This window comes from Gadus macrocephalus, chromosome 13, assembly GCF_031168955.1.
Source record: "Gadus macrocephalus chromosome 13, ASM3116895v1".
Lineage (NCBI taxonomy): Eukaryota > Metazoa > Chordata > Actinopteri > Gadiformes > Gadidae > Gadus > Gadus macrocephalus.
The window spans coordinates 14,123,329-14,148,608 of record NC_082394.1 but is presented as its reverse complement, the minus strand read 5'-3'; the positions used below and the strand labels follow the sequence as shown (position 1 = coordinate 14,148,608).

The window sequence follows — 25,280 nt, the reverse complement described above, 5'->3', positions numbered from 1 at the left end:
CAAGACATTTGAAATCTACAAGGTTGCTTGTTTGTTAGTGAATTAGCCCCTTGACAAGATATTAGAAAATGAATAGGAGACATTGAGCACTTGTATGACTCATTGGCTTCTTCCGAATCGGGGCTTTTAATTAATCCATTCCTGAGCTGCAGTGTCTGCCATTTCCACGGTGCTAAGGTAGACTAATTAATACACTCAATGTGTTTTAAAATGGCTGGGAAACAGGTCTAATAGACACTGAGTTGCTGCACAGTAATGTTAACATACGGATAATACTTTTAAATCACTATTGAAACATATAAATGCTAACTCTTAAAGTTATTAGATTTTAGTACTCTTTATGTCTTGAATGTTTTTCTATTTTCATTATGAAATGATCTCTAGGGAGTAGCAACCCCTTCTTAGTAAGCAATTGGTATTCAGTGGTTGTGGTTCTGTTTCCCCAGGGCACTCTGACGTCTGTACTACCCCTGGTTATTTGGCCTAATGGGGGAATTTGTTATCTTGGGTATGACTGACAGCAGTAAAAGAGAAGACAAGATACCTCAGTGGCAAATTTGATCATTAATAGGCATCCTGACATTAACAGTTGTGTAGAAGGACAAAAACCCACTAACCCACAATCTGTTTTTATTCATGAACCCACAATTTTTTCAAAACATTTTGAGATTGCCAGCTGAATATTATTCTGGTGAATTGCAGTTTTACTACTAGGGCCACTTAATTAGTTATCCCTGTGTTACCACCCATGTGAATGACCATTCATTTGAAACTTATCTGTAGTTTAACGGTTGCTATTCCAATGTCCTGTGTTGACTGTAACACTTGTTTTGTCATGTTAAATCAAACATATCTGATTAATATAATGGCATTGTACATTTAGCCCCATTTCTCAAGGAATTGTAGAAAAGATGATTTTGATAAAGCCATAGTATGAATGTGAGTGTAAGCAGGCCTGCATCCTTTCCTTGTAGCAAAGGACCATTCTTGCTACACACTAGGTGGCTCCCAAACACCTCCTGGATGACTTTTCCTGGCTCCTCTGAACATAGGACGCCGGTTTGAGTTGATGAAAATCGGGTTTATTTGCAACGGTTTGATAATGAACATAGCAAGGGTGCTCCACTGCCATCCAGGATAACTCCTGAGTGTGTGTAGAGATGGCTGGTTTAACCTGTGCCCACTGATTACTCAATATGCAACAGGTGTGCAGCCTCAGCCAGCCCCAGAGTCCATCAGACTCCGCCAGGTGAGGCTGCTTAAACCAGCCATATTCCACACACACACACACACACACACACACACACACACAGCTATGTTGAGTCTATGCAGCGAAATTGGTTCAGCAGAACACAATGTGTTGCACATTTAGAGCAGTGGGAGCTCGTGGAGCTACGGTTATCTCAGAAGGGAGGAAGGAGAACAGAGGTTCAATAACGATGACTATATGCTCTGTAAGGTGACCTTGGGTGTCTTGAAAGGCGCCTCTAAATGAAATCTATTATTATTATTATTAATAATGCTGCCTTCAGAATGTCCATCCACTAAGCACATTGTTGCAAATTGTTGCAACAGGGGGTAATGTTTAGGTTGGTCAGGTCCTGCCATTCAATATTATAATTACAACCCACAGCTGGTCTCTATTGAAGCAAGAACTCCTATTTACAGCCACGGAATGGCATCATCATTTGATTGTTCCTACATTTCAAATCTCCACATGAGGTGCTTTAAGTGTGCACATATTTGTGAAAGTGTCCAATTTGCCACGGCAGCAACAATGCAAAGACAATCAGTGTGTGGATAGTGCTCCTTTGTGGAAAGTGGGGCCGAACAATGTAGCTACAACCAAATGACAGGTTTCTGTTTATGCTGTCAGGCAGAGTGGGATTTGGTCATTTCTATGCAAAGCAAACTTCTGTAAACTATAATTGATCTGTCCAAATGCCTGTCTTTGTGAGGAATATAAATTGCATTACTTCAGCATACACCCCAAAAGCACGGAATAAAAAAAGAAATGTCCTCATGAGTATGCTATAGGTTAAATCCTAAAATAGGTTATTGAAAAGCTTCAACAACAAACCTCAAATTGCATGAGATACCCCTCCCCCTAGTTTCCATATAGCTATCGGCTGGATATGAAAGGCTATTCCCTCTCCCAAATTCCCTTGACAGGTGGGAGCTTTTGCAGCGAATGAACAAAAAAATACACATTTTTGTCTGATTTTAGGGATGCTGCTTCCATTGCCTCTTTAGACTAATGTAAAACCCAATAGCAGCGTAGAATACTGATCCATTTTTGTGATCTATTCAGTTTTCTTTCAATGTATTAATTGTGACCCAGGAGTAACTGTTTTAAGCATTTCCTTGAAAATAAGTGTTCCAACATCTGGCAGTCCTTTGCCCTTTTTCAGTTGGCTGGCATTCCTTGGTTGCACATTTTTTTAGATGCATTATGCTGATATTTAGTTTTACATATTTATAGGATTATATAATGTACCATTTGTTTCCATTTTCACAAGACAATTGAACCAGAATTGAAAGGGAAACCCCAACAAACTTAGTAGGTCTATTTGTGTCACTAAACAATCCAAACGCTGTCTCCGCCTCTGCACTGAGGCACTGTGCAGAGCAGCTGTCTCCAGTGCTCACAGACATCTTTATCACCTCACTGGTTGAATGCATGGTACCTGCCTGCTTCGAAACATCTACCTTTATCCCCGTTCGCCAATAGTTGAGGATCACTGGCCTTCAGACCAATGACTACAGACTAGTAACCCGGATCTTTGCGGTCAGGAGCTTTAAGTGACTTGTGCTGGTAGCCTGGCTATTACCAGACCAAGCCAATCGTAGACTGCACCTTGGTCTGGGGAAGCTGCCGCCATTTTCTTCAGCACAAGAGGCCTCGTTCAACGGGCCTAGTTCAACCGGCTCTGTACGCGATTGGCTGCTTGCCGTCGCTTCCCTGTCGTCGTTGTGTTAAACCAGCCAATAGCGCGCCAAGGGGAAAAGCCAGCTTGGTGATTGGCTCCCGCAAAAACGTGTCGGAAGAAAGAAAGAAAGAAATGTATTACACCTTCATACCCAGGAGCCCGTGGGTATGAAGCATCCCATCCACCTTCCGGAAGGCCCGACAGAGGATGTGTTTCCTGCAGCAGTTGAAGCATTTCAACCGGTCTTCACGCCCGACCCCAGGCTGTGGTGGGGCGTAATTTGCCTCCCGTGTAAATAACAATGTGCAATACAACGTATAAACATACACACACTGTTAAAATAATATTATTTATATTTATCATAATTATAATCATACCCATGTTATAGCCTGTAGCCCTCCCGTTGGAGTCCGGAGATCCCTGTTGATCCCGTGTCAGCAGGGTCTCATTCTGTTTCACTACACGGATCAGTCTGGAACTCTAGCCACCCACACACATTTCAGTGGGCGGGAGTACTCGTCTTGAAGCCAATCAGCATCACAAAACACGTGACGCCTTCGCGATGTGTTCAGCACGGAAAAAGCATAGTTTCTGCAGAGAGACTTTGCGAGTCAATACTTTTGTTCTTAATCAATATTTATTATGGAGTCTATTTCTGCAATAACTTATGACTTCTGTTTTACTCTACTGAGGTTAATATTAACGCTTGTTGCTTCGGGAGAGACTATTACTGTTTTGCCAGCGGCGGCCTGAATTTTCGGCATTAGCAACGACACAGTCCCTGATTGGCTCATATATGTCATCAACCACAACACAATCCCTGATTGACCCCGACTACATTCTTAGTTCTGGAAATCGATGTTGACAGTTAGCGGTCCAGACTGATCCATGTAACGAAACAGAAAGTGAGGTCACGATTATCAGCCTACTCTCATTGCCTCTTTGGGCTTCGCAGCCTATATCATTGATATTTTTCAATAACTTAGGGTGTAAATATTGTTACTTAATATTTTGTTTTAATTCTTCTTATTTAATATTTTGTTTATATTTTTCTTTTATATGTAGCTTTATGCATTTTATGCACAAATTTCACGAGTCCCTTTCCTTGTATGTATAAATGATTGGGTAGTAGTGTGACCAATGGGAGCCAACATTCTTGAATTAGAAGGCATCCACTGACTCCCCTAGATATTTTCTCTAGTGTCGTAAAGTTCAAACTCCCTTGACACAATTAGCGTTTAATGTGTAAACATGGCATGTTCACAATAGCGTTATAACACTGTGTGACGAAAACTTCACTTACAGCAAACTTTTTGTTTGGTTTCGTTGTTCGTCCAATTTGGCAAAAAAATCATTAGTCGCCCAGGTGCAAAAATGTGCATTGACAGCGCACGTTTTTTTACTTGCACTCTCCGTCCAGTTAATAGCATAGACTTCCTGCCCGCTAACAAGCCTGATTTAGAGTCCATTGTCGATGTTTTCTGCAAGTTACAATGACTAATGAGCTGTCTACGTCGCACAGGCCCCTCTGAACCACCTGTTTGGGGGGGGGACTATGATTCACCCAATTAAAAAGACCTCCTATTCATCCTCATTGTGCATATTGAAAAAAGAAAGCCCTACCGTTGGAGCATAGTGTAAACACGGCACATGCGTGTGCTGATAACATGTGCAGCGTTGGAGGAAGGATACTAGTTTAGCTGCTTAGCTAGCTAGTGTTAAAACTCAAGATCTCTTGCGATGAAAACTGTCTTCGAGCAGGTGTATTTAGAGTTCACAATAATTTTGGGCCACTAAAGATATCTGTTATAAGAACATAATACCTACTCCAATACTGTACATCCAATGCACTTCAAGCCTGTCCAAAAATGCTTTTTGATCGGAAAACAGAGCTTGAAGATGCAACCTATCGTTAACATTAGGGTCTTAGGATATCATTTTCGCATCAACTTCTCAGGGGTTAAATGATCCATTACCACTATATCAGACATTGCGGAAGGGAATTGCACAAAAATAGGCCATAGACGTCATGTGTCATGTTAGCATCACATCATCATCATTGTCACCGTTGAAAAGGAACAGAATATATTGTTAATATAATGTCATGCATGTATTATAACCTTGGCTAATATAAGCATGATTATTTTATCTATAAATATTACCGTATCAGGTGTCATTATTATGCAAGTGTGTATTGTATAGAAAAAAACACAACTGTTTAACATGTACTTCAAATGTACCAAACTCTTGTCTTAATTACTTGTGGAACAAGAACAGCTTCTGAGACGAATACTAATGTCCTCTGGCAAAAATCTATTTAGCATCCCAAATTTGTTCGGCCATATCCATGCAAAACATGATGTGCACTTGGCCAGAGGCGATGGCATTTCGATTCAAACGTTGTGCGCTCGAGTCAGAATGCTGCTGATTTGCTCTCTCCTCACATGATGCCACATGGCTGGGGCCAAGGGCTAGATAATAACATTTAAACGTGGGCCGCATGCGGCCTACAGTGGGTGTGTCTCTTGTGGTGACAGACGGCATGTCATTTCTAACCCAAGTGTTCCGTTGTGTGACAAGTGTGCCTGACCATCTTCTGTGAGCAGGAGGTAGGCCTACACTTGCAAATTGTTTGATGCAAAGATTGTAATCCATTCGTCGTAAACATTCCATGTCCTTCAATGTCTCCTTCTGAGCTCTAACCCTAACCCTAACCCTCATACATCTGAATACTGTTGCTGCTCAAGAGTCTTGCAGGCATGGGTATGAATCAGGAGGGGCCATTCATATGCAAACCTTGCGTGAGTCACACGCGGCCGTCCACCACACTTTGCCCAGGTTGACCTTAGCTTTCCTGCCGCGTTATTGTTTGACTGCAAGACGGAGTGACAGGAAGATAGGAGTGCCCTTCCTTCCTGGATGACATCCACCAAGGGTTATGATTCAGTGGGTCTTGGGCTAAACTTGTTTTTATATTCTGGAACAACCTCTGGCCAACCTCTCTCCTATCTCAGGAAGAGATGCACAGGATTTATTATCATATTTACCTCTATGCACACTGTAAATGCTTTACAATATTATGATCATGTATTCATGTGTGTATTTCAGTACACACCACAGTTATGAGTTCAAGAAAGAATAAACTGTTGCTATTAGCACTACTGAACATTTCAATTGGAAAAGTGAATTGTGAATGCATTGGGTTTTAGTAATGGATTTATCCTAATGATGCCCCTCTGGTTGGAGAGAAGGATTATCAGCAGGACAATTCCATTAGAGACGGCCTTCATGTCTTCACTGGTGGGATTAGAGATTAACTGTCTACCCCATTCATTTTTGTTGGCCCATCCAAAAATCACCCAGTGGACGAGAGAGCAGGCCACACAGCGGGCTGCTGCCATGGTGAAGCAATGCCAATGTTTTTCTATGGATTTAGACAGAATGACATCTCAAGGGTTTCCACCTTGGCGCTGTGCTAAAACACGGTTTAAACTTTAACCCAATTGACGGTGGTCTTTCAAAGCAAATCCAAACTGTTTGGTTTGACATTCTAAGGCCAACGGAATCCAACAGCTTTTTCATTTCTAAAACTAAATATATGTTTCATAGTTGCTGGCTATATTCTGAACACCCAACCTAGCATCCAGCGCCGTGGAGCTTTAATAGAGAGGGGAAGGAGTGGCCATTTTGAATCAAGATGGCCACTCCTTGGCTTATTGTTAGGAAAGATTGCCTGCTTATTAGTATGCTGCCGATATAGGCAGCATACTCTGTGCTTTAATACATTGGCTCTGTGCTTTAATACATTATTATTTATTTTTTTATTAAACCACACAACCACTGAAACCATGCCTTCTCGCAACTTTTCTTGCCGATGAATACACCCAAGGGATATAATAAAATCCCACACATGCGTACATGTGTGTGAATATATAACCGGTGTTATTTACACCGCATGAGACCTACATGAATGTCATGCCTAAACAATCTCTGTGACCCTCCCTCCTTTGCTCCTCCCCTGCAGCGGTTCAGTCTCTGAACAGCCTCAACGACCAGATCGCCCACTTCATGGTGACCCGACCCAGCAGCCTGACCGATGAGGACGAGGCGGAGGCCTTCTACCCCAGGCCGGGAGAGCCTTTAAGGAAATCAATGACTCTCATGAGGCACCTGCTGATGGACGCGCAGGTAAACGAATGCTACACCAGTCCACGATTGGTCTGCACGATAGTCACTGCTATTAATCTGTTATTCAAAATGATTCACTGAATCACATGCTGTCTTACAGCTGCTAATGTCACAGTTCAATTCATCACCGGCAACCATTACAGTTTTTTTCTTTTGGCTGACACAGCCTGGAAACAAAATGCACACAGCAGTAAAGACACTCTCCTGACTTAACAGAGAAGTATGACAGGAAGAAAGTTTAAAAACGTTTTTGTTTTTTTCAACTTCATCTCTGTATGCGGTCATTGCTGCCACTCCACCTTCAGGGTGAAGCCCGTCCTAGCATAATGAGCATCGTCTGTTTCACTTTATGTTTTCTATGGACCAGCATCATGAGAACAAGGTTCTATTTCTGCCCTCTGCTTTTTGCGAGGGATTAGCCACAAATCTGTCTTTTTCTCATTTATATTCCCGCTACGTTTTGACGAACGCTCGCTGGAAGCCGGTGCGGCGATGCATCCAGGTCATCAATTAGCACCTCTCGCCGACGCGCTTGACTGATATGGGTCCCCGCTGACTGTTGCGCTGGAGATATTTCCTCAGACACAGCGTCTGATTGATTACAAGGAAAGCCATTCAGGAACAAGGCTTCTGCATGCTCAGCCCAGGCAAATGCGAGGGGGGGAAGTAAATGGCTGTAAACTGGCAGTCCATTTGGTTGGTAGCTCAAGAGGAGACACATTGACTTGTGATGAATTAGTCTCTTTCTGGGCAATGATCGGAGAGCTGATTATCTCGCCGGGGAAAAGTTCAGTGTTAAACCAAGCATCTCAGCACCACAAGCCATGTGATGCTACTGATAATGTCTGCTGGCCACGGGGCATTGGTTTTAGATGACACAATGAAGCTTAACATGTCGGCCCATTTCTTGTCAACGTTTTATGCGTTTGTGAGGCTTTTGAAGGGGGGGGATGTGTGAAATGTAGTATTTTCAGATGGAATAGGAAATGACTGACTCTTTCACATGATCTGTTTGCATTATACTGATATAATAGTACATGTAGTACGATCTGTAAGCAGATCAGAACTGGATGAGAGACCACGGACTGATTGCTGTGAGCACGGAGCTGTACTGCAGTACTTGGATGGGGATATTTGTTGGAAGCTAAAAAGTGATGAAATTCCCCTATTTGCGGTAATAAACAAACAAATTAGCAAATAAATAATTACAAGAAAATGATGTTGGTAAAAATACCGTCCTACTAAATGTAGACAATTAATTTAGAATGGATTTGAGGGGTTTCTCTTTGAATGCTGTCCCAGAATTGATTGCCTCATTTGTCATTTTGAACAGATGAATTATTTATGACCTAGTTGCTGTGCTGGTGGCGACTAATCAAATGCATTTCAGTGTGCTGAGATGCATTTGTGGAATGATGTAGAGGCTGTAGAAAGATACAGCAGAATGTTGCCTTATATTATCTTCTTTTGGTGAAGAAGAAGACGGCGGGGGTGGAAGAGGGCCCGGGGAGCCTGAGGAAGGGAAATTGATTAATTCTCATGGCATATTCAGAGGCAACTTTAGTTTGCTCTTTAATGTTTAGGGTTTGGCAGCAACCCTCTGAGACGAGGCTAGTCGACGCAGAGCAGACATAGATAAGTACAGCACAGGTACACCAACCTCAGACCCAACAGAGGTTTGGTTCTATCTATAGTGCGTCCTATTTCCGTCATACCACTGAAATCCAACTGATTCTTTGCATGTCCACCCGCTCAATACATTTATTCAGCCCTTAAGGGGTGTTCTCCTGAGATATGTTAAGACACTGTGCACGTCCTTTTGTCTGGCTTTGGGCTTATGAGCACGGCAAGTTTCAAACACACACCAAATCAGGCACAGCTTAAAGCGTTGTCTTTATGGACTGGACTGCAGGTCTGCTGGTTGAAGCGTTGCGTCACGCTGCATACCGGGTCAAAGCTGGAATAGTTTCAACCTCGAAGCGAGTCCCCTCTGCAGGCCACGAGACGGAGGAGACAGCGCCTCTTTCCCCGTAGATAAACGATGGAGTGGTTCGGGTTCAACGGGTGCTGATGTGTCTCAAGTGAGCGCACCTTTAGTCTATAACAATTTGAGGAAAAACATCCCCTAAGGTCACCCAGGAAAAGGACACTGCTTGCCCACCTACTAGACTGGGCAGCCAGGCACTGGGCCATGTAGCCTTGCGTCGAGCTGTAAGGAAACGCTCCCAAGCGTTTTCGACACACTCCGCAGACTATGAACCTCTTGTTTACTTCTCATCCGCTCGTTAGTTTCAATTTGCGATCATGGACGAGGTGCGGTTGATAAGTCGAGGTAGAGAAATACAGCGAGTTGTACGACCCCCAGACATTGGTTGTACAAGGACAATTTAAAGGAAGACGACATTTGGAGGACAATTGGTGCTGTCATAGGAGGTTCAGGTGAGTTTGGTTGGAAGTTAGCCAATGAAAACCTCAGCCGGTTAAATTACTTAACATGTACTGTGTACACAATCCATTTGTGATTGTTCGTAACAACAATAGGAAAGACCATATTGCTGAGCCTTCATACGTTTTTAATGCTATATTCTCCCGTTGCAAAACTGCAACGTGTACAGTGGAAAGGGTAAAAAAGAACCGTGACTCGATGCGACTCCGTGCTCACATGCTCTTGCTCCCGAGTGTGAGGGGAGCTGGAATGGCCCATGGAGATGTGCAACTAAACAACATAACCAAATTCAGTTGGCAAGTTAATGAAGTCAATTAAAATCTTGGCAAAACCCCTCCAAGGGATTTTTGACCATTTACAAATAAAGGAGCAATATGAGGCAGGACCACAAATGGAAAAAGATATTTGAGATTATTATATATTTGGGATTATAGATCCAGTGAGGAATAGTTTTTAGTAGATAATGAACTGTAACGAAATGTCAGTGAGTCTGAGATTTAACAGGGGAGAGAGAGAGACAGGGAGATAGAGAGTGAGCAGAGCATTGTGTGAAGTGTGAACAGTCCCTGAGCTATCTTGAAATCATTCTATAACTTCATGCACTGTATCTTTTATCTTTACACAACCATGGCTGCAGAAAAGCAATGCTAAATTGGGTTGAGGGCATATGAGAATCTCTTTTTTCTGTGATTTGCGCTCACCTTCTTTAAGCCTCACAAAAATACATGCATCGGAAAAGAGGATGCGTTTAATCTTTTGTCTTGTCTTTGCACTGTTGTGTCCTATACTTGCTCCGGCCTCATTCACACACACACACACACACACACACACACACACACACACACACACACACACACACACACACACACACACACACACACACACACACACACAGTTAACATGCACACAAGCACGCACACACACCCACACACACAGTTAACATGCACACAAGCACGCACACACAGTTAACATGCACGCACACACACACACACACACACACACACACACACACACACGCACACGCACTCAGGCTCGGGATTGTGTTGCTGAGATCATTTAAGATCAATCCTAACAGCCTCTCATGATTGTAGCTTCTTTTGTGATTCGATGGCAGCCAGGGAACAGCTGAGGTACCTTGTTACAACAATTACTGTTTCAGCTGCTCGTCCTCACTCACCCCCTTCACTCCCACCCACCTCTGGAAAACACCAAGAAACAAGGAGAAAACAAGGAGCTTCCAAAGAGAAAATAGCTCAAATGAAATGCCCACGTTGAGGCTGATTGCGGAGAAGCTTTTGCAAAATGGTAACCTGTCATATCCGTCAGGAATCTAACCTCGGAATGAGTATGTGGCTAAATAACGATATCGTAATGCACAGGATCTTATGCTATTCTCTTTTTTTGAATGTTTTGGAAATTAGCATTATTTTTTTTTACACAATATCACTGTTATAACTTTTTGGAACAAACCATTGCCATCAATTAGTGTAATCCTTATGAAATGAATCAAATCCGGATTTAATGAATAAGAAAATTCAATACGATGAAATTTCACAGCACATCACAGATTATTGAAAAGCAATCATCTTTCATCCGATGCCGAATCTAAACGCTTATATCTGAATGAAGATCTTGCACAAAATAAGACCCCAATATGTAAACCTGTCTATTGATCTCATTGTAATTTTCTATAATAAAAAAAATTAAAATAGATTTTATATAGCGCCCTTCAGGATACTCAAGGTCGCTTCACAAGAGTGGGAGGTGAGGGTGTGTGTGTAGGCAAGTGAGTGAGAGTGCGAAATGCGCAAGGCGCTGGGTGGGGTCGTGAGTCAGAGGCCCATAGGCCTCAGAGAAAAGGTGTCCTTTCGTGTACTTTTTGAAAGTCTCCACGGAAGGGGCACAGCGGATGTGGGGGGGGGGGAGTTGATTCCACAGAGTGGGGGCGGACACGCAAAAGGCCCTATCCCCAAAGGTCTTGAGTCTCGCGCGGTGAATTGCCAGCTGGTCCTCGTCAGAGGACCTGAGGGAGCGCAGGGGGGTCTAGGGGTGGGGGAGGTCAGAGAGGTAACGGGGGGCCAGAGCATGAAGGGACTTGTATGTGAGTAATAGAATTTTGAATTTAATGGGGAACTAGACTGGTAACCAGTTCTATACTGTATTCTCTGCTTGTTGCTTTTTCCACATATGAAAATACATGACATTGTTTTGCTGATTGTTTTCCAATGTCTGCCTGGCATTGAAACAAATGAATGTGCCACGCTAGTCTAGGGCTGGCCCGGATACATCATTTCAAGCTGTGAAGAAATGAAGAATATTATAATTTTCCGAAAGAAAAAGTTAATTCACACAGTCAGCCATCTTTCCCTGCCTGATTCAGAGCCTTCAGAGACCAAAGCTGCAGAATTATAAATTAGAAACACTTCAAGAACACAAAAAGCAAAAATACAATATCACGTAAGATTGCGGGGCAGACGCAATCTTAACTGGGTGGCGGCAGAGCTTCCATTTAGCCTTAGGAAACATGGCTTCCTTAGCATGACAGGACAAGGTTGTTTGAATATTATGCAGAGAGAGAGAGAGAGAGAGAGAGAGAGAGAGAGAGAGAGAGAGAGAGAGAGAGAGAGAGAGAGAGAGAGAGAGAGAGAGAGAGAGAGACGATGGGGTGGTGGTGGTTGGATTAAAGTTTCCAGAGAGAAGAGAAAAACCTGGGGAGAGAGAGAGAGACCTACAGCGAGAGACCGTGTGATAGATCTTGAAATAGAGCGACCTAGAGAAAAAAACTGAGAGAGAGAAAAAGTAACAGACAAAGACGGACAGAGAATGCCCTAGAGTGAAAGAGAGAGAGCGAGATCTATAAGAGTGAGGTACAATGCTTAAATGTATGATTTTTGCACTGAAATTTAAATCAGGTAGAGCTGACATTAAGTTTTGGGCAATTGCCTTTCTTGAAACGAAGGTGATAGAAGAAAAGGTCATTCAATATCATATTTATCTTGTCAAACAAGATAAATCTAATAAATCTGCTTGTTTGCAATTTATTTTGGTTCTAAACGGATAATATTAATATGGTCCAATATATAAATATTTTTTTTATATTTATTTATTATTATTAATATCAAAGTTAATCATTAAACTGTGTCACAATCACGTTTTTTGATGACTGCAGAAACTGAGAACTAACAAGCGAACTACGAAACCCTATTACTTCAACCGACCAGATAATTCCTCTCTTATCATGGGCATCGCTGTTTGAACCTGTTCCCCGACCAAAACTACAAAATTCTCCAATTTAACCCAAAACGACCAAGAAGAGCGTTTTCTTGTACAGCGCCCCCTATCGACTTGTCGAAGGCACAGCAATATTCACGTTTTACAAGTTTCTGTCTGCCAAAACAAAATTTGTTGTTTTAGTGGCAAATGCTCATTTTGGTTATAGTTTAGGCATTAAATGTGTTTTGACAACATTTCATTTTCGTAATCTTAGATCAGTTAATGTGTATGATGTTTAGTTTGTTAGCTATTGCAATGTTTATATCATTGACATGGTGAATCATATGGTGATTGCTCTGAAACGATGCAGCTTGTATGAATGGTTATTTTTGCGTTGCGTAGTCATCTGGGGTCTCATTTATAAAACTCTGCGTGGGATCGTTACTAAAAGTGTAGGTACGCCCAAAAGCCAAGTTTTGCGTGCGCCAAAAAATATTCTGATTTATAAAACCCTGCGTACGCACACCGTACGCAATCTTTTCTTTATAAATCACTGACTGCCTACAAGTGTGCGCAGCTGAATCAGCTTCACGTTACGCCCTGTACACGCCCCTTTTTAACCATAAATGGTCAATGCAAATGACCTCATGAATTCGATCTGCATATAAAACAGACTCAGATGCAAGTATTATGTCTTGTCGGAAACAATGGCAGAAGTACTGAGAAAAGCAAAAAAGCGAAATTTCACGGAGGACAATTTCACGAATTGTCACCCACAAGTGGAGACACTTGTGGGTGAGATGGAGGCCCGAAAAGTAGTTTTGTTCGGCGGTCACGGTATTGGGATCGCCAACAACAAAAAGCAGAGTGAGTGGCAACATGTTGCTGCAGCAGTGAACTCTGTCAGTAGCACGGAGCGCACAGTCCCAGAATAAAGGTACATATTTTTATGTACCAATAAATCGTCATGGTCCCTAAAAACCCTCTCCCTCCGAATCCTGCCATTTGCATGGTCTGCCAGAAGTGCCATATGGTGCAGCATTACCACGGCGCTCACCTCTGTATTTATAGGGTTACGGTAATAAGACTGATCGAGAACACCTTGGATAATCAGTTTGTAATCACCCACGTAAAATGTTCTTGAACATAACCCCTTTTTAATGCCTGACTTGTCATGAAAAGCGTCAAGAGTAACGGACAACGATTGTGATGAGTGTGGCTTGGTTTTCCACACTTGGGATTTAATTGACATTTGATTGTGTGTTTACAGTGTCACATACAAATATTATGTTATTGACACATGTTGGACAGATGCTTTATTCCATGCAGTCGCGCCGTCAGTGGACAGTGACGGGATTAAATATAGAGTATTTCTTTTTATTTCTATTCTAAGGAGATCTTTCTGGAGTCATAACTGAGAAATAACGCAGTTGACTTAAATTATTCTGATTACATAGATTTAACGCATGATACGGGTTGAAATTAAATTTATGAAGGGCGATGATAAAACATAATCATTCTTCTCACTCTACAATTCTTCCGTCTGACTTCAGTTCACCACCACACCATCTGTGTCGCCAATTCTCCTTTTCCTCCAAACCATGCGTACGCATGGGTCAGAGTTTGCTTAGGGCTGCGCACATTCTCCCGTCAAGTTGGTTTTTTATAGATCACAACCTTTGCGTGGAAAGTCACGTACACCAATTTCAGCCTCGTTTTGTGCGTACGCAACGGTTATAAATGAGCCCCCTGAGCTGTCTGAATTTAACAGTTTTTATATTACAAAATGAACGACCTGCCGTTGCTTGTCGAGGTGAGAAATTGTCTCTTCCCTTATTTTATCGCAATTTATATAGTCTTTAGACAGAACGTCTTACCTGGGAGAGTTTGTTGACGGCGGAGCCGTTATGTTTAAAAACATAACGTCTTACCTGGGCGTGTGTGTTCTTTACTGTGATTGTGACGATCGCGGAGACGTTAAACGTCTTACGTGTGTGTGTGTGTGTGTGTGTGTGTTTGTGCGCATGTGCGTGCTTGCAGTGTATATATGCGTTTGCGCAAGGCACATGCGCACTTGAGTAACTGGTGCGACAGGCCCGTTATTATAGTAGTATGATATGAATCATGGCAATAAGGTCTACTGAAATGATCGATGTGGAGGCTCTAGCCCTACAAGAAGTGATGTTAATAGGGGTCTAGGACACCTGGGAGTTAGCTAGAGACCTGGGGTCCTTTTTAGTCATTTTTCCAGCGGAAGCAAAGCCAACATAAACCTTGTATATTCATCTCCATGTTAACATTGAGAGGAAATGTGACCTCTCACATTTCCAGAGACAGTTCAAGTTAAACCCTAGTATAGATCTACAACATGGCAGTGCTTTACTTGACTTTATTCATGTGCGTTTTGTATTGCTGGCTGCCTCATATATGGTCCTGGTAGAAATGTAGCATTTCAATGGTGCCTCAGTGGACCCTCCCGGTCATCATGTCAGCTCTTAAAGAAACGCTCCGGGAACACTTCCTGGTATGCCGGATTTCCGATTATTGAATAAAAAAAAATCTTTCTCCTTTTAATGCAAGAGCTACGCTGCTCTCATTCTCTTCTCCTCGACTTTCTAGAAAGTCCTTTGTGGTTTCTTTACTGAGCAGATGGTATTCTAATGAACCTTTTGATAAAATACCTGTTCTCCTCTGGCCTTTGACTCACATTTCCTGCAATGTGCAGCCGATAGCAAATGAGTTTCATGGGACATTGTTAAAAACCTATGGGGGCATTAGTTTCACCTCATACTCACAACTCTTTTAAAGTGGAATGTCAGACTTGAGCTGAATTTTTATCTTGAACAATATGGTTCCATGGATCCAGTTGTAAAAGTGCAAAGAAGCAATAATCATGGTAAGGTTGATTTTAATGTGGTTGCCTGCAGCTTTGAGTACATTTGCATATGTGGTGAACAATCGCAATGTTTGCTCTAGATAAAAGCTGTATATTCAAGTTCAACATAAACAATACCTACTCAGACATCAAGGGCTTTATTTTAACAGTCTGAAACGCAAGTGAGAAGCGGCAAACGCAAGTAGCTTTGTATGTGGTTCTATGGCGATGTTGCTATTTTGCCGGCGGATAATGACTCTTGCGCCCAACACAAATCTAAAAAGGGTTGCCCTGAAGTAGCCTAATTACCCGTAGGTTTGGTTTGGGCGTAACGCGCAATGAACATATGAGGGTGCCATCTCCCATCCCCTCTAAGAGCCATGAGCGCATTTGAATCTGACGAGTTGATATTTTGACAGCGCGTTTGCAGTCTCCAATGAGACAGATGCATGACCACATGAATTTTAAACTTCAAATGGGTCAGTTTATGGCCAAATAATATGGCCTAATCACACATGGAATAGCGTTTTCTTCCACAACTTCAGAAATACTGAGTCCTCAAATAAATTTCGGCATAGAAAACTTAACACACATATTATATGTGGTAACTGTTTAATGATACGCAATCCATGAACAAACATTGTTTCTTACAAGTAATGTATGCATCATCGTTATCGACTTGTGTTCCTAACATGCATGTGTCTCCCCCCGTTAATATACATTGCCATGGACTGTATTATGCGTTACGTGCTTCGTTTTCGTGTGTTTAAACAGATGGATGCAGACAAGCATGCCTGCAGTCATTAATTATTTTACCCATACACACACGCGCGCCCGCATTCATTCATTCTTTTTAACACTCACTTGCGGTAAAACAATGTTTTCTCACGATCAAATACTCATCAATCCTAAAAGTTATGGGCTTGTACACGATGTCTGTGTTAAGAAAATATGTGTTTGCTGTACGGGTTTTGCAGATGCATTGACTTACTGAAGTACTTACTTGCCGCTGTACCAGCTGTTCTTTCCGAAATAATTTACCAAGAATGTGTGGCTCGGTAGATGAGGCAAGCAAAGTGTATGCGCGAGGTGCACAAGCAACATTATGCATGCACCCTTAAAATAGCATCTGAACAACGCGCCACTAACTTTAAACCAGGTATTTCCTGGTTTGTGGCAGAATTGTTTTCTGAAACTGCTAAATAGCACCAGGGAACGTTTGCGCCAGAATATGCCTCCTCCTTTTGCTGAACCGCCCCTTGGGGCGCAAGATCATTCCCTAATTTAGCGACGCATGCCTGTGGAGGGAAAAGAACGCTCCGTGCCAGTTGCAAACCAGCAACGACACATGCGTCGGTGTAGAAAGTCAATTGCGCTGGATGCAAGATAGGGGCCCAAGGATGTTTAGATGAAAAACAATGTGATATGATGTACATAAAACAGTATGTATGGTAAAAGTCATGCATCTTCTTGGATTCTTAAGCATTTGATTGAAGTGGTTCAGCACAGCATCTTAATTGTTTGGCACTGTCAGATTTCTTCCATTTTAGATGTTTGGATTTATAGGATGTTAATATGCTGAACAGCAAGAAGCATGGTGTAATTATTCCATTCTGTCATGTTGCCAAACTCTTGCCGCGGCACATCGTAATGCATTTGGACAATATTCAATCGAACTAACGAGACTTCCAAGAACTCATTTTTGAAGGAAATTCTTTATTTTATGAATTAATTGCAGTATTGTGCCTCTGGCTGTTTACAAAGGGGGAAAGTTGAAAGTGTATAATATTGCTTAAGTTACGTTTCCCGCGAGGCTTGACTCAAACGAGTGCACCTTAACCATTTCTTGGCTATCATTACAACTTAATTCGGTGAAATAATTGTACTTTCTATCTCACAGAAAAACACTCAACAAAATATATATTTCTTTACATATTCTGGCAATGGAAACACAACATTGTCAATCTGTCTAGAGTTATTCTTTAACTTCAAAGCTCCAAAGAGAGAGTGTGAAGGAAATAATGCATGATATGAGAAAAATAATTTGACTGTGATGTCTTGGCTTCTGTTTGAACTCATCCAAACAAGAGAAACAGCACAAGCCGAGGGGGGCTGTGTTAGACCGGGGGGTGTGAAACAGCAAGAGGGGGGAGTTACATTCACACGCGCGCTTTTCTCCTGGGAGAGGGGCCCATTAAGCTTTCAAAAGCCTCTAGTAATGAAAGGTGATCTTTAAGGTCTTGACGGATGGTAGGTTTGTTCCACCCAAAAGTGATTGTTATCCACGGTAAACAAACCGCCTTTGATTGTGTGTCTAAGCTTTCGGATGATCAGGAAATACTCAATCTGTCAACCTTAGTGGATATCTCTTTGCTTTCCCGCACTCTCCCTCTCTCTCGCTCCTCCTCTCACTCTCTTCAGTCGGCCATCTTTCTCTATCCCACTCTCTCTTGATCTGATCTGTTCTGTCCTCCCCCCCATCAATTTTCTACGTCTCTAAATGCCACTTTTTCTGACGACCAACAAACACACCAGACAAAGATGGGTTCAACGCACTTTGTTCCTCAAGATGATTCGAGTCCTTCACATGTGACATGTCTTTTGTTCCAGCCATGTGCATCGAATATATCTGTAAATAAGTGCTTTTGTAAATTATATTCGGTATCTGCATAGTCATATACAGTATGATTAAAGAACCAAAAATCGAGGTAAGGTTGCTCCAGCGTTAAAGTTAAGAAACAAGGAGAATGATCATGTTATGATCTTGTTTTCCTTGGTGCTCAGAGCTTACACCCCCTTGGATGAAGAAAATAAGTCCGACCCGAACAAGAGTTCCCCCACACCCCCACGGCCCATGACACCTACTGATTCATAAACAGTTCCCGGCTCCTACAGGACCTGTCTTATTAAACGGCATGCGCTGACAATTACAGTAAGCTGGAGCAATTACAAAATAAACCAACACGCTAAAGCAGCTCATCATCAGCACAGGGTGTTTCACCACCGTGTTCGCAAGGCGGGCCTGGCTTCTTGCATCCCAACAGTGTGTAAGAACAGAAGTAAAACCACCTTGTTCCCGCTGCTGTTGCTACTCTCTAACATCTTTAAGAATATAATTTTGTTTTACTTATCTATCATGTGTGTGTACATTTGAGATGTTGTTCCAAATCTCCAATGTATGAATTGAACATGGCTCCCCTCCTTCTCTACTGTCCTCCTCTTGTTAAAGTAACCCTGCTTTTGATTTTTATTTATTTGTGCATGTTTTTTTTTTATTGTGCATGTTAAAGCACTTTGTGAACATTGTTTTTAAAGATACAAATTCATTTTATTATTATTATTATTATTATTATTATTATTATTACTACTGACAGATGCTATGTCAAGCCTGGCTGCTCAGCCCAGTCATAAATCATCTTTATTTCCAATACAGCAATTGCATGACTCAGCCATATTCCTCCAATTAAATAATCAAAAACCTGCTGCCGAGCTGGCACTTCTCCCCTTGTGCTGTCAATCACTTTTGATAGCTCATGCATTTTAATATTTGGACGTCCACAAGGCCACTGGAACGAAGGTACGAGGCCATCAAATGCACATCTAATGAGAGACAACCAGGCATGGAGGAGGAAAGGCGGTCTGACTCTGTGTGGCTGTGATATCCTAAGTGATTGACAGTGAACACACGTACAGTACAGGCCATTGAAAAGCTACTTGCGTTCAGGTATCTTGCTCAGGGAGCACTACCTATAGGTAGACCGCATACATTGGGCCAACAAACGTATGCCCTCTTTCAGAGTTCAACGCACTGTCAATGTGTGTTCAACACAGTGTGTCGATGTGTGTGAGTACACGCAGTCCGTCTTTGTATGTGGACATTCTAACTCAGCTGTTGAAGTATTACTTCTTACTTCTCAATATGTTGTGCGTCTCTCTCTCTCTCTCTCTCTCTCTCTCTCTCTCTCTCTCTCTCTCTCTCTCTCTCTCTCTCTCTCTCTCTCTCTCAGTGGTTGTATTTAATATTGATGTATTTACTTTATCCTTGTCTATCAATTCATAGCCGTGCTGAGTCGATTACAGAAGAATATGCAACCACTGAGCGTGTTTCATATTTCTTTGATCCTGTCACTTTCCCATCAGTCTCTGTTCCGTCGCCTCCGGCTCAGTGTTGAATTATCCGTGAAACTCTGCTTTGGTCAAAAGCATCCTTCTTTTGGGGTGGTAGGAATATACGATTTACCAAGAGAGGGGTTGAATGGAAAATGGAAAGGCACACAGGAGATGGCATATCAGAGCCAGAACACATTTTGATATGCTTGCGGCGAGGGCCTGATCACTGCTGCCTATGCCGTGGTCATTTGGATGGAACAGCTCACTAGAATAGGCTCTGCGGAGGTGCTTGCCAGAGATACCGGTTGGCAGGGGATCAACGCCTTATCAATGTATGCACTGCATCAGCCCTCAATCGCATAGATACAGACTGACGCATGCACGCACGCACGCACGCACGCACCCACGCACCCACGCACGCAGACACATATTCCATCCTCTGTCACACATGTTCAAACACGCACACACAAACACGCACGCACAAACACGCACGCAGATGTACACATGCAGAGTGGATCGTTTTTCCAAGTTGTCTCCATACAGGGATGTCAATCGTTTCTCCTCAATGCTCTCTCTGCAATATTCCTTCTCCTTCAGCGGCCTTGGTATGTTGATCCGGAGGAGCGCTCGGCTATCATGTTAGTTCATGATGTTGGGTTCATTCCAGACACCCAGAGACTGGGTGCAAATCACGTACCAGGGATTGGCAGCCCTCAGCCCTCCGCTGTCCCTGAGGCAGCTTTGAATGATGATCTTTCACGTCCATTTAGAAAGTTTATTGAACATGACTACTGTGTCACAACGACCAGTAGAGATCCATGCATCTGCCGTCTGCCTGCTCCTCTTACACCCATAGGCACTATTAGCCAATCAATAGCCAAACTGGCCTCGTAAATCAGGAAGGGAAGAGTTGTCAAGGTGATTTCCACCACATTGCTTCCTGAAAAACAACACATCGTAGGGGGGGGGGGGGGGGGGGGGGGAGAGAGAGAGAGAGAGAGAGAGAGAGAGAGAGAGAGAGAGAGGTTAATGTGGTGATAACGATGGAGGGGGACACTGATAGGATAGAGGTGTATAGAGTGGGCCAGCTAAGGACAAAATTGGTTAAAAAATAAGTAGCCTTGTAATGAATGAAGCTCTCGAAACACTAATGATTTGGCTCAGGAGGACGTCCTCCCCAGAATCACAATCATTTCAAGTATTTTCCCCATGGACTGTCGAGTTTATCCCTGGTCTCTTACTACGTTTAAAAGTGATTTAAGAACTATTATTTTAGTGTAATTTCTTAAAAATGACTAAGTCACCAGTCGGCTATTAGTGAGTGAAATGCGCTGTGCGAATACCTGTTTGGGGTGGACTGCACCTGCCTCTGTATGATACCATTCGATTTTAGACCACTTTTAGACAACACTTTTTTACCAATCAGGGCATCTTTTCTGTGAATGGTTCGGGAATCCATCTTCCTTGTCGATAAGAGGTTTGTGAAATGCATGACTTCTCACCAGCGGAAAAACAAATGAATCTCGCTTCCTTCCTTTGCTGCTCTCTCTCTCTCTCTCTCTCCACAACTCCTGAATCTTAACTGCAGCCCCTTTGGGAACTATTGCTTGTCAAAGACCCATTGTCCAACCTAGCGCTACCTGTATCTCTGTGCGGTCTTTCTCCTAAGCCCTCATCCCACCAGCCCACCACCATCATCATCAACCATCAATAAATCTTTCCTTCACACCACTGATGATTTGGGTTGTGGCTACTTGGGAGTTGAGGAAGACAAGGGCTCATTCATGTTACGCCCCAGTCTAGGGGTGCCTAGGGCCTAACATGAATGAGCCCTTGTCTTCCTCAACTCCCAAGTAGCCACAACCCAAATCATCAGTGGTGTGAAGGAAAGATTTATTTATGCAAGGTAAATAAATCTATAGATATACAAGATAAACTTCAGGGCGGACCAAGGCCAAAATAACAAATAACACAAACCTATCTAGAAAGTAAGAAACTAGCTTTAAGAAAACAAACTACAAATCTTACCTCCCTAGCTAAGTAAAACAAGAGAAAACACCGTAAACAAAACTGGCAGTCCACCCTTACGATCACACACGTTAACTTTCAACTATCAGGTAATGTCCCACAAGACAGAACGACAATGTGGCCGGTTGGAAGTGGAAGAGGACGAGGGAAAAACCGGCTGCCCCCAGACGGCCGCCATCTTGGCTCCTTTGTAGTGGTTGGTTCCCGGCTGCAGCCAACCACAGGCCAGGGCTCGAAACTCGTCCACCAATCATCTCCGCGTCCTGGCACACTCGTTTATGCATGTCAGGAGAAAGAGAAAAAAGCACAGGGCACACAAACACACAGCAGAACGAACACAAGAAATGACCCACCCACCGACTCCTTTGTCCTCCACTCTAACTCAAACCACTGTTATCCCCACCGCTTCTACATCTTCCCCTTCTACCCACTCATCGTCATCCCCATACACCATCAGCCCCACCTACCCATTGTCTTGTCATCCCTACCCACTCAACCTTCATCCCCCCCCCCCCCCAAACCGACAACAATCATACTCACTCTCTCCACCAGCATCCCCACCCAGTACGGCGTCATCCATACCCACTATCATCCCCACCCACTCACCCACCCACCAAGCCATCGCCACAGGAGGCGCCCTTCTGATAACCCCCCTGAATGTGTGTGCGTGAGTGAGTGAGTGAGTGAGTGAGTGAGTGAGTGAGTGAGTGAGTGAGTGAGTGAGTGAGTGAGTGAGTGAGTGAGTGAGTGAGTGAGTGAGTGTGTGTGTGGTGTGTGTGTGTGTGTGTGTGTGTGTGTGTTGTGTGTGTGTGTGTGTGTGTGTGTGTGTTGGGAGTCAGCTTTTTTGGTGGCGACAGCAAAGACCAGGTTACCTCCCAGATAAACATGATTGTCAAGCTGCCTGTAGCAAGCCTTGATGGAGGAGCTATAGGTTTTTTTGGTTAATGTATAAAAAAACATCTTGGCCACATTCCGATAGGATGTGTATAGGAAACAATGGGAGGTCATATGGGGTGTGTAATTGCACATTATCAACGGCAGGGGGCAGAAGGGAACTTGTGGGGGGAGGAAGAAGGGCAGAAAGAAGCAGAGGGTTGCCCCTGGCGTTGTGGGCCTCATCACCACCACAAACCACAAACCCTCCCCACCCAGCCTCTCCTCGCCTCTCACTCCACCTCTCCTACCTTTCTGCCTCCTCGGCATGAGAGGCTGTCTCTCTCTCTGTCTCTGTCTCTGTCTCTGTCTCTGTCTCTCTGTCTGTCTGTCTGTCTGTCTGTCTGTCTGTCTGTCTGTCTGTCTGTCTGTCTGTCTGTCTGTCTGTCTGTCTGTCTGTCTCTCTGTCTCTCTCTCTCTCTCTCTCTCTCTCTCTCTCTCTCTCTCTCTCTCTCTCTCTCTCTCTCTCTCTCTCAGAGTCTATCAGATACAGTGCGGATGTACAGGGTGTGTGGACGCAGAGGAGTCGGACAGGATGTAATAAGGTTCCTTCCCTCAAGGTCTTATCTCGTGGCCTGCGTGGCTCTACTCCCACACTCCCAGGGAGAAGCAGTTTATGGCTGTGGTGATGTTCAAATGGCAGCGATAGTGGGGGGGGGGGGGCTATAGAGATATTATAGAAACTGTAGTGGTCCCTGGTTTCAAACAAGCATCACATTACGGGGAGATGACAGACAGAGGGAAAATCTTTGCATGTACATATTTTTGCAAGTGCTTCATGTGGTTCACAAAACCAAAATATTTGGGATTTCAAACTTTTTTCTCTATTTGGCAGTGAGCAAGAGTTGGAATCTTTCTTTATGCTGTGTAATGGTGGCCAGACTTTCCTGGTTAAAGAGCAGAAAGGGAAATTTGAGTTAGACATTGAAAAAGCGAGAAGCCAAAAATGCAAAATGAATAGGGACGGACAAAAACTGCAAATAAAGAGGGGGAAGAGTTTCCGCTCCCGACATCCACATTTTTCTCCATCAATGCCTCTCTGTCTCTTTGTGTTCTTCCTGAGGGCATGGGGCGTGGCCACACAGTCCATGTACTGTCGCACATTAACATCAGCGGCCATTATGTCCTGCAGCACCATCCATTATCTGTATTATTAGACGTCCCCCATTTAAATATGTCAATCACTCTCCAAATATTAATAACAGTAGCCACAAACATTTCATGTACAGTATTTTCCGTCCCTTTAGGCTCAGTTAAATCTATCTATCTATCTATCTATCTATCTATCTATCTATCTATCTATCTATCTAGATAGATAGATAGATAGATAGATAGATAGATAGATAGATAGATAGATAGATAGATAGATATATCTTGTAAACTGCACCTTAATGATTATATGGACAAACACCTCGATGGGTCTAGGGGCAGTGGCAGGGAGAAAACACTTGTTTTGTTTGCTTGATAAGAGCCCTCTCGATCACACTCAATTCTTTCTCTGGCTTCACTTCTTCTCTCTGAAAGACACGGCTGTTCTCGGAGTTACGAGCACATGACCAGGATTTGTATCTTAAACACACAACCAGACGAAAGACAGTTCTACCCACAGCAAAGGGAAAACTTGTTTCTGATGTTTGCATAACCAAACTCAGGGCTGAGAACACATTTCATTTTAATAAGTGAGTTAGAAAATTGTTGTTTTGATGTCTTTGTCAAGCAATGACTTTCTCTCAACCTGTTTCAGTCGATTCCTGTTTCAGATTGTATTCTGTGGATGAATGTATATGTTATTTTTATGTTGTATCAAAGCACTCAACATTGTTGATACTTTTTGGAGGATGGACTGAACTTGTTTTTGAAGAGATGATGTGCCAGCAAAGGCCAAGGCTGCCACAGGATCCATCCAGTTTTAAATCTTTGTACTCCCTTGTTAAATGTTCAAAGTTTTAAACAGTGTCTTATGCACACATAGAGAAATGGAAAAGTGATACTAGGGGAATTTGGCTTTCCCCTGGAGAATTCAAATCGGAGAGAGGGCTAACATTGCACTGTGGCTGAAAGAGGAATGTTGGAAAATACTGTCAACTGAAGGGCAGCTCTTTTAGCGAGATCAGCCTTTTAACTAAATCACTTCTCTGACAGAAAAGTCATGGCATGATTACGAAAGCAATGTAACTATATTGACCAGGTCATTCTGGAAAGGTCTGAGGTCTCACAACTATTTATCTTTCAAATAATTGGTTTATCCAACAGAGAACTTGGCGATAAACAAAAACCACTAGCAAAGTGTTATAAGACTATCAGCTAAGCCGATCGCTGTTGTAAATCATTGAGTCTTTCATCAACTCTGTGATCACACCCTTAATTAGCTTTTCCCTACCCACCTGCAAATGCCACTGCAATATGGGTCGTTTTGTTTCAGACGGTTCAGCCTCAAACACCACCAATCCCGTTGTCCTGGGCTTCTCCTTGCGGTGAAGCACCGTTCATCCCTGCCAGAACGTGATAGTGCTCATCCCTGGAGTGGTGGGAGCCCCCCCCCCCCTCTGCGCAACAT

General features: G+C 43.0%; 1 protein-coding gene across 4 annotated transcripts in view; it reads left to right on the top strand.

Moving 5' to 3' along the window:
- kaznb (kazrin, periplakin interacting protein b) overlaps positions 1 to 25,280 on the top strand; it is a 105,850-nt gene that overhangs the window by 9,581 nt on the left and 70,989 nt on the right. For all 4 annotated transcript variants that reach the window (XM_060068749.1, XM_060068748.1, XM_060068752.1 and 1 more), the window contains exon 3: positions 6,955 to 7,118. In XM_060068749.1, coding sequence (XP_059924732.1) covers positions 6,955 to 7,118 — 164 coding nt within the window. The remainder of the gene's footprint in view (positions 1 to 6,954; positions 7,119 to 25,280) is intronic.